Raw genomic sequence first — 10991 nt, 5'->3', positions numbered from 1 at the left:
TTATCTGACGATAAACAATAATCATGTTAAATAATCCACATTTACAGGATTGCTTCTGCATTAGGCCTACATACAAATATTACAATGTTGTAAGCTAATATCAAATACACCCTGAACTTGTCTGAAGGCTATTTCTAACGTTTGTTCCCTTTTTTGTATGTTGCTGCTTATGACGTACTCATTTGTCATGTAATAGTTGAATACAAAGTTTTCATCAACCTCACTTTGAGCACATTTTGATCAGGCAATCCAGGTGACGTCATCGTGTTTGTTAAGACCCAACCCAGCCCAACCGGAAGACAACAGATTTTTCATCCTTTTCATACGATGCTAATTTTCGACTGTAACATCTGAGCACTGACATTATTCATTAAATTAATAAAATGCCCTTATTTGATGGTTTGGGAAGCGGAGGAGAGAAGACTGCCATCGTCATTGACTTAGGAGCAGCATACACAAAGTGAGTATCAGCCGTTAGCACCCCTTGTTAACAGAGCCAATAGCATATTATGCTAGCGTATATATTTGTATTTCTTACCTTACTTTTTTTTATTGTGTATCGGCACTAATGGCCAATGCACCTCACACACAAACTAACCATGCTGTAGTACATGCTGTAGCATTAGCTTGAAAGCTAATGCTTACTAGACATGTCAGTGTTTAGCTAGCGTTAGCTAATGCCAAATTAAAGCTAAGATAAAATCCAATAAGTAAACAAAGACAACTGTACTGAACGACAGTTGCATTATAGACAGCTCGGTGCAACATGAAAGGATTGTCCCACCCTAACGTTCATTTTCGAATATTATTTAATGTAATTTTCGGACATTTAGACCAGAATTCAGACCAGACAAAGGTCCTGTCATTTTTCCAATGTGAGGTGAAAACACGGCCCCTTGTTGACAGTTCTTTGAGTGACCTACATTACTTTTAAAGCACTTGGTAATCTGATAGCTGTCTGATGTTAAAAGTCACTTAGCCTATCATTATATGTTACACTAGCAGTGTATATGGCTTTAATGCTAACATCTTGCTAGAATTTTAAAGCAAATGTGTCATAAAGAAGAAAAACCGGCCTGAGGCAAGTCACATGAAGATCAAGAGGGCTGTTTTCTACACTTTTCATAATCATGTCTTTGTACACAGTACATTTCTTTCTGTCATAATTTCACACAGAGCCTCACTTTAATTGTATTCAAGATTCAAAGGGTTTATTTGTATCTGCACATAAGCTACACTGTGGTTGTGGGCAATGGAACTCTTCAGTCTGAGCCTGGATAAGGATATGACTGATTGCATTAATCTTGCTAGTTATATTATATTATATTAATTATATATTATTTTATATAAATTATAATATTCTCTGCACGTCATTCAGAAGCCTGGCTGATAGTTTTCCTCTCCTTGCAGATGCGGCTTTGCAGGGGAAACGGGGCCCAGGTTCATAATTCCGAGCGAGATCCGGAAACCAGGACAGCAGCAGGTGAGACACCGCTGTGAAAGTGAAACTTTAGAAAGCATGTTTGAAAATTGCCAAACAGGTGGTCATTTTTCTCTCAATTGCAGGCCATCAAAGTGGTTCAGTACAACATCAACACAGAGGAGCTTTATGTCATTCTCAAAGAGTTCATCCATTTACTGTACTTCAGGTGAGACTCTGCTACATCAGTGATTCTTTTTAACACATCATTTTATACAGAACATATTCCGCTTTTGGCTGAAAGAAATATTGGTCCAGTCTCACTAAATAAAAGTTTGTGTTTCTATTTGTCTCGTCAGGCACCTGCTAGTAAACCCTCGCGACAGAAGAGTGGTCATCATCGAGTCCATCCTCTGCCCGTCTCACTTCAGGGAGACGCTCACAAAAGTTTTCTTCAAACAGTTTGAGGTATGGAAATAAAGCTGATCAGTGTTTCATAGAAGGTTAAAAGAAAAGTCTATTTCGTTATTTAGTGTCCCAAAATCAAATTTCCACATCAATTTCAAAGGTTTACTAATGGTGACAAGTCCTGTAGGAACACACCTATTACAACAACTCTGATCACACATGTTAGATACATTGTGTATTGTCTGTGTGTTAAAGGTGATATTTCATTTTCAGGTCCATACTTCATTTTGTGTTCCTACTTCCTACAAGTTTAAAGTTTTGTTCTCGTTCTGTCTGTCAGAATGTACTGTACTCACCTCCCTCCGTCTGAAATGTTCTTATTTAGAACTCTTTAAGGGATCCCTCTCTAAAGTCTACTCTGAATAGCTAGCAAATACAATATGACCTTTGCAAAGGTTCTAAAGCCATTGGTGGAGATAATCGAATGGCGGCGGTTTTCTAATGAGACTGCATGTGACAAAGGGAAAGGGGGACACATTTGAATGGCTTGCTAAATCCGATGTTTTCTGACCTAAAAAAAAGACTGAGTTGTCCTCTTTAACTGTTTTTAGCCTCTTCAGATTCCCAGCCGTATGATCACAAGGAATGAAAGAGTAACCGTTTCATGACATGTCCCCTTTAACTGTTATTCTTGGCTGGTGTTCTCCAGGTGCCCTCTGTGGTGTTTGCTCCAAGTCACCTCATGGCCGTCATGACTCTGGGCATCAACTCTGCTCTGGTGATGGACTGTGGCCACACGGAGACACTGGTGCTACCTGTATCCTTTGCCTGTCATTTTGGAGTCTTTTAAATGAATACTGCAATTGTTTAGGAATTGCATTTTTTTTTTTAATAGGAATTAGGATCTCTGTTAGCTCCTTGGTGAGGGATATCCAGGACATGTTTAGCCTCCTAGAATGGATGGAAAGGAAGCCATTAGCCACCTACTAGCCTTATATGTTTCCACCTTAACTGTAAACTCAGATTTACGAGTGCACTCCTATTCTGCCAGCCTGGGAGGCTTTGCCTTTGGGAGGGAAAGCCATTCATAAGTAAGTAGCTCCAACAGATTTCAGAAGAGTGTGAGACTATATTTTATGATTAAAAATCCATTGGCTGTGAGATGTAACCTTTTCTTTTAGATGCGTTTCCCATAACTGCATGTGTCTGTTTCTATTTCAGAGAATTAGAGGGTCTTCTTGTGGAGCAGTGCACTGTGGACACAGACACCACCACTGGGCAGAGTGTTCCAGTTGCTATTGGTAATCACAGAGAAATGCCATCCACTGTATGCCTTTATAAATGAATAAACATGGTACTCTGATACAGACTGCTAATGTGTTAAACTGCAGAAAAATATAATGGCTTTCTCCCATTATGCATCATTTACTATAAATAAGTAGAACATGTTTCTATGTGATATTTTAGTGATTTATCTTGCTCAATTGGTGAATTATACATATGCATATAGTCTATTTTAGAGTTGTCTGGTAAAACTGAATTGTCATGTTAAGCTGTGAGATCTGCAGCAGAGGGAGAGAAGCTACTCATATGCATCAATAATTAAGACAGACAGCGGGCTGACTCACTTTTCTGGACTGCTGAACCAAATACATTTCTGCTGCATACGGCTGAGGGCTGACATCTCTGTAATCCACCTTGGGGATGATTTAAAGAGAGAAATTAAACTATAGTCCATACATAGTTTCTTCTATTGTCTCTGTCATAGTTGTTGTTTTAAGATACTTGTCCTTTGCTGCAGTGTCAGCTCACAAATTCACCCTCTAAAGTGAATTCTGAGAAATGGCTGATTTGTGAATAATCAAAACTAGAAAATGATTCAGTTTCCCTTCATTTATACATCTTTTTCATCTTTCTTTCAGGGAGCATCTCAGAGGAGACTGTGGAGGATATCAAGGGTAGGGTTGATGGAGTTTTTTTCTTTCTTTCCCATTTAAAACCCGCAAGAGTAATGGATTGAGATTTTAATTATTGCCTTCAAAGGCAGCATTCCCAAAAGAAAACGTGGCTGCTTCTTTCATTACCATCCGGTCACTGGAATACTGATGCGTGTTATATAATGATGCACATTTGTAACAGTAATAACCCATTTGAATTATGTAACTAAAGCTTTCTTCGAATATGCATCTTGTAAATGTTAAATATATTACTGGTTGTTAACATTGCCTAGAGTCATTAAGGATACTGCTCATCCTTAGTAATATATGTTTACATGTTTTAGATGTTATGTCTGCTTATTGATTTTGTTTTGTTTCCTGCAGTCAGAACATGTTTTGTCAGTGACCTGCAGAGAGGCCTGAAGATCCAGGAAGCCAAATTTAACCTGGACGGTACAGCCGAAGTGAGTCATGTGTTTACTATTCTGGGTTTTATACCACTAACCTTAGATATCCTCAGTCTGTACAAAAGCTTGTATTTAATAATGCATTGTTGTAGATTTGTTTACAATTCTTTTTTTTCGTTTGTAGCGTCCAGCCCATCCTCCAGATGTTGATTATCCTCTGGATGGGGAGAAAATCTTGCACGTCAAAGGATCCATCAGGTACTTCAACAAATGATGCTTTTTCCATTTGTCCTTAACTGAGATAAACCTTAATTTATTTTACAATGTCTTACAATATTTGCATATGTTTCGTATTATTATATAAGTAACGTTTCACTTTTTCATGGTAGAAGGTCTTTCTGTAAAATTAGATGTACTGGTCTTAATGGGCCTTATTAACAGACGTTTTGGATTTACGGACTAATCTTTTCTTTTACGCACATTATCCGGGACACGTGGACATTTTCTGACCTATATTTGTTTGTACGATGCAAATATATTTTAATATTTAAAACTGCCTTAAAGGTAGGGTAGGTAATTTTGGAGAAACCAGCTCGAGTGCGCTAGAATTTGAAAATACACAACCGGAGAAAATCTGCCACTTCCTTACAGAGCCCCTCCTCCAACACACACGAACGCGCACATGACCAATGAGGGCACGAGATAAGTTTGTGCACAGATGGAAGGCTGACAGGCAGGTAGGCCATCCAGTTATTTTAGCCGGGCCGGCTAAAATGATTGGTCGTGCTTTTTACAGTATTACGGCTTCCACAGATGACTTTTTTTTATGGATTTTTTGTCAAAGCACTTAAGATATTCATTGCTATCGGGATGTTAAGAGCATTCCATGGAATATAACAAAAAGTGTATCTCGAGCCGGTTTCTCAAACTTACCTACCCCACCTTTAAACCATGCATAGGCACTGATGAAAAGGGCCCGTCTAAGACAACGTAAACACACAGGTTTTAACTAAATGCATAGCATATTTAATTAGATTATTGGTCAACAATATTTAAAATCGATAATTGTTCTATTGCATTCCCAAATGTAATAAATAGTGTCATAGCTTACAATAAAATACAAGAGAGTTAGTTAGTCTTACTGGAGTCTCTTTCTATCTCTTTCCTGTACCTTCCATCTGTGGCCTGAAACGATTCTCTATAACCAGCTTGTTGTGTTCACGGTGTCTTTACATTTCTGATCATAAAGATGTCCCTCATCATGTTTCATTTCGTCTTTTCTCCAGGGACTCTCTGATGGAGATCCTGTTTGAACAGGACAATGAGGAGAAGAGCGTGGCCACTCTGATACTTGATGCCCTGGTCAAGGTATTATTTCCTAGCATTTTGAGAGCAAGATGTTATGATTATAAGCAGTCACTTACTTGTGAAAAATGTACATAAACAACTGTGAACGATTTAAAACATACCAGCAGAGGCAGTACCATGATAGGGAACAAGTCCGTATTATGACATTGGAGTGTTTGAAGCTTGTAGTTTTTAATCAGAGGGTCTATTGTGTCTGTCTGCGCTAGAATACTACTTCTTTTAAAGTCCCCCCCCCTGCCTGAAACGCCTCGATTGGACTCCTTTGTTTCCCTCTGTAACATAGTGACATCACTATGCAACACTTGCGCTTCTATTGGCTTGCGCTCCAACACATTGTACGTGATAGGCTAAGGGGCGGGACATCTCTAAGCAGTTGAACAATAACAACAGAGCCGGCCAGCTAACCAATCAGAGCAGACTGGGCTCTGGTCTCAGACAGAGGGTGAAGAGGTGCTGCAGCACAGGCAGTATGAGAAAAAGAGCTTTTTGAACATTAAAGCATGGAATATCTTGCTGAAATATACCGAATAATCCTACATCGCCTTCTTCACCTTCTTTTCTGACATGCCTGGAGTTACTTGTATTGTATTATGCTTCACCTCATCTTCCCATGTGGTGAATAGCAGTTTAAAGTAGTTTCTCTGTAATTCCACTGCTATAACCTTCAGTATACTCAGCAGGAGGTATGCAGCAACCTAGTTTGGTCCTCCGAGTGCACCGCAGAGGAATTAAATGTACAGTTGTACTCAGTGTGGTTGCAGTGGCGACGTACAAATACAGCTATTCCACGAAACAGAGAGCCATTTTGTGGGGATCAAGTCTGCCCCGGACCGCCTGATTTAATCTCAGTGGGGTACAGCGAATAAATTACACAGCCTCAGATTTAAACTTTAAATCCCGATCTGTGCTCAGGATTAAATCAGTGGGGGCTCCACACGCCAGAGAAGTCACTGCAGTAATGTAAATGTCCGCTTCAGCTACTTTCATCCTTCACCTTTTGGTTTAGTCTGCACCTGGAAGCAGAAAGTGCTGTCCTGCAGTAAATCTGCTGCTTCCTCCTGCCTCAGCTGTTCTCCTGCTGCACCGCCTCAGGCCTTCTGGGGCCAGTAGACAAAAGCTTCTTTTGTTTTCTTTACATTCTACAGAATCACAAAACAACATTTCACGAGTGTTTGTTCACCACTTTAGAGTCAAACTGCTCCACAAAATGTAAATCTGCCCCCAACATCAACAACTCTCTATAAAACTCTATGAATCCGCCTACCATAACAACATAACTTATTGAGGCTTGCCAACAACATTCTCCGTCCTGAAGAGCCAATATGAATTGTTACCATCAAATCTTTAATAATGTAATACTTTTCCCATGTATCTTGTTGTTTATATTTGTTCAAATGGAGCTGCTATAATGCAAGATAATATCCCCCTCCAATCTGTCATGTAACAACATGTAAATCTAATTTGGTTATGTGTGCACGTGTTCCCCTGCAGTGCCCCATAGACACGCGTAAGGTGCTCTCGGAGAACCTGGTGGTGATCGGAGGCACGGCCATGCTGCCGGGCTTCCTGCACCGTCTGCTGGCGGAGATACGCCTCCTGGTGGAGAAACCCAAGTACAGCACGGTGCTGGCCAGCAAGAGCCTGCGGATACACGCTCCACCTGCGAAACCCAACTGCACCGCCTGGCTCGGCGGTCAGAAATTAGACTTTATAACCCTTGTGCCCCCCTGCTCTGTCATCCTTAGAGGAGAAAAATGTCTGTGTCCAAAATAATAACTAAATATATAAAATAAGTAATATTGCATCAGGTTAAATACTTAAAGTGGACCTATCATGCTATATTTAAATGATATATTGTAGGGCCATACCTATATAAGGTATATTTATACGTTTCTGTTTTCAAAATACCAAACAGATCATGCATTTAGCCCCCCTGCAGGAGAGGGGATCCGTGCTCTGATGAAGTCAGAAGAGGGGGAGAAAAAAAGATCTCCGTCCTCCGTGTTTTATTATATTATTATAGGCCTATAGAATTGTTATTCATTTGTTTTAAAGCTCAATAAATAACAAAGAAGACCTTTGACCGGCACTTTTCTAATTTTGTCCGGAAGATTTAAACTTTAACGGACATCTTGACCGGCGAAAGAAAACCTAACTGAAACTCTGCCGCACGGTCCCCTCGTTCCTTGGAAGAGGCGGAGAGGTGGGTGTTTGTCATCTGCTGGTGGACTAACCGGAGAGAATTACAGTGCTTGCCTCGACGGGGAGGGATTGCATTGAATTACAGCAGCAGGAGCAAACGCTTGCCTCGGGGAGGGAGAAAAAAAGCCACAGCAGAGAATAAACAGAAGGGTAACCATGGTAACCATGCACGGGAAGTCTTCTTCGCTGCTTTTGTGGCAGACTACAGCGCCACTTACAGGCCTGGCATATGTACTACAGCGTCTCCAGCGCTTTCGAGCGGCAATGGCCGGCCGTGGCCCAACCCCACATTCCCCTGATAGGTGGAGAGTTGGCCCAATAGCCGTAGCGCCACTTTACTGACGTCAGTGAAGTGTTCAAATCTGGATCAGTTTTTATCAGATCCGTTGCAGCCCCTTTTTTAGAGATTTGGGTATGGAGGAAAATAGAGAGGGTTGTGTTTTCTGACACTTGGTGAGTTCCCTGGAACACCGGGGACACATATTCATGTATAAAAGACGTACAAAAGTGCATTTTGCATGATAGGTCCCCTTTAAGGCAAGGTCCTGATTATCTGAAAACAAAAAACACCTAATAACAGAATCATTTTCTGTATACGAAAACATTTTTAGTCTGTGATTTTTAGGCCTTTTTTTCAAATGTTTTTTGTGCAAGGAACCAGGAAAATGTACGTTCAAGCTGGTGGAAAACAAAAAAAAGTACAATTTTGAAGCCAAGACTCTAGATTGTAAACTGTATAGAATGCGGGATTGCATGCTGTAATATCTGTGGGATTAAAATGGTTTTAATGGCTTTCAATGCGGACAAAAGTGTCTGTATTTGAGCTAATAACATAATATTCGGAAAGGAGGTTGAACTTCTAATATTGGAAAAAACCCTCCAGCATCAGCATACTGAACCAGCATTTATCTCGGCCTTTTTGAGAATATTTGCAAAACATTTATTAGTGGCCCCCCGCTGTGTATTCACGCTGTCTCTGCTCCCCAGGTGCTATCTTTGGAGCGCTGCAGGACGTGCTGGGCAGCAGGTCGGTGTCTCGAGACTACTACAACCAGACGGGCCGCATCCCAGACTGGTGCTGCCTGAGCTCCCCTCCCCCCGAGTCTCTCTACGAAGCGGGGAAGACCCCTCCTCCACTTATGAAGAGAGCCTTCTCCACAGAGAAGTAGAATGTGCTGTAACTCTAATAATGTACTCTCCTTTACTCCTTTTATCTTCAATTTGACATCTCAACACAAACAGCTCTAGCTTATTAAATGTCTAGTAGTTACACATACTGTTGTGTGATGAGCTGCTTTCTGACCTGACCAGAAAGAAAACAAGTTGAGATATATGAAAGAAGACACAGTGTTAGAATAAAAAAAAAACTCCTGTGTTACAAGCAGGCATGTTTTTGGTTTCATTTGAAGTCTCAATGAGCAAGACGCTGAACCTGTCTCCCTCTCATTCCACTTTGTTCTGGATTCAGTTGGCAATTAAACTGAAAAACACGTTTATCTGTTCAGCAGAAATGTTTCAGATGATTATGAAACAGAGCTTTAGTCTTTAAAAAATGATTGCTGAGAAAAGCGTACGTTCCCAGCATGATGTTTGACAAAGTTTGTTTTGACGGTAATGTTAAAGTTTCCCCCAAAAAGTTTCACTTATTTATTATATTGAAGTATAAAGTGGTTGTTGAACTCAATAAAGGCCCTACACAGGTGTTTTTAGTTATTCCAGCTATTAACGGCTTTTCACAATAAAGAGTTAACACATGGTAGTGTAGGGTCAATGTCATCCACACTGACCTGAATTATTGAAATCAACTGTGGGTGTGTCGAACGTAGTTGTTGTTTACAAGTTTCAAAGCATTCTCCAAACAACGCCATTTTGCTCTGTCACCTTTAAAACCAACTATTACAGCAAATAAATATTCAGAACTCAATCAGACTTGTTTTTGTCCTCTTTATCATCCGAGAATAGCGTATGTTCGATTTCAAACAAATTGAAGCTCCAATATGTTTTAGACAAACAGCTGACCAGTAAGCTATTGTTGTGTGAAGATATTCCTATGTCAATAGTGTTGAAACAGTCCGGAGATACCACCCTATGGGATGTTAGCCTTGCAGACCATTTACATGCACCAAACCCATATAACACATTACAAGGGAAAACCCCAAAAAGCATAATGGGGCCTCTTTAAGTCTTCTGTAATTCTGTAAAACATCTCTCTTTTATTTTTGCAATTATTGTGACATTCACTTCAAGATTTCTTTTGTTATGTTACTTTGTGTAATTTGTTCCTGTTCTACTCTACATGTACCAAGTTGTATCAAAATGCTTCTGCTAAACTTATTCAAGAAATCCCCAAACACACTGTTATTGTGTGTGTGTGCATCCCAGAATGGAGTTGCATCTGTTTGCCCTTCGGGTCACATTCATCACTTAGAGTTGGTCCGTCTGGTCACTTTGGGCTTGGGAACCAGTAGCATTACCCACAATGCACCTTGAGCCCAAGACTGACAGAAAGTGTGGGAAATCAGAAAAGAGTTTGAATTCTAGGAATAAAAAAAATGGTCATAAAGGCGGAGCGGCGGAGAACACAAAAACAAGGTGGAGGTCTGTCTGTTCTGTCTTCTTCACTTACATCACTGAAGGTCAAACAACCAGCATCTATTGATGTTACTTCTTCCTTTACTGTGATTTGTTGGTGAATAATTGTGGCTTCATGTTTAAATTAGTTTTATATTTGTGAAGGATCAAAAACAGATGCATCCTTCATCCCCATATATTGGAGAGATAAATGTGAGCTGTGTTACTCATATGATCGTTGATATTATAGGATTTGGTGCCTACCTGTAGATGTAAGCTAATGTGCGAGCTACCATGTTCAGTCCCACCTGCTGCATCTGCTCCTCCTGAGGGAAACCCCATCCTCCCTCAATGGGGAGTGGGACTGGAGCATCAGTGCGGTTCCCAGAGACAGGAAGCAGCAGCTGTCCGTCTGACCTCTGGCTAGCAGACTGGGAGTCTGAGAGGAGGGGAAAGTCCCCCGGAAAGTGGGCGAGCCCTGCCTAAAAGGAGTGTTGACAAGCATTTATTTTTTGCAAGACTAGGAAATCAAAAACATTTCACACACCCAAATCTGCCACGATATTCACAGTGTTTATAGTTTTCAAGATGAAATCATGACGTTATTGATTGTTTTATGTGTTACCGTGCTGGCTTAGGAGATTGTTGTGAAATATTTGGGAATTAAGACTTCTTAAA

At 40.5% G+C, this 10991-nt stretch overlaps 1 protein-coding gene across 1 annotated transcript; it reads left to right on the top strand.

Moving 5' to 3' along the window:
* Positions 1 to 271: 271 nt before the first annotated feature.
* Positions 272 to 9666, top strand: actr10 (actin related protein 10). The gene is made up of 13 exons (XM_034150712.1): positions 272 to 460; positions 1411 to 1483; positions 1567 to 1649; positions 1780 to 1888; positions 2538 to 2645; positions 2852 to 2919; positions 3050 to 3129; positions 3751 to 3786; positions 4150 to 4229; positions 4357 to 4430; positions 5459 to 5540; positions 7032 to 7233; positions 8730 to 9666. Exons 1-13 carry the CDS (start codon positions 384 to 386, stop codon positions 8909 to 8911), a joined length of 1254 nt encoding a protein of 417 aa, XP_034006603.1. The 5' UTR covers positions 272 to 383; the 3' UTR covers positions 8912 to 9666.
* Positions 9667 to 10991: the final 1325 nt, after the last annotated feature.

Source organism: Trematomus bernacchii, unplaced genomic scaffold (assembly GCF_902827165.1).
Source record: "Trematomus bernacchii unplaced genomic scaffold, fTreBer1.1, whole genome shotgun sequence".
NCBI lineage: Eukaryota > Metazoa > Chordata > Actinopteri > Perciformes > Nototheniidae > Trematomus > Trematomus bernacchii.
The sequence above is the reverse complement of the archived record's forward strand: the minus strand, read 5'-3'. Positions and strand labels throughout refer to the sequence as shown.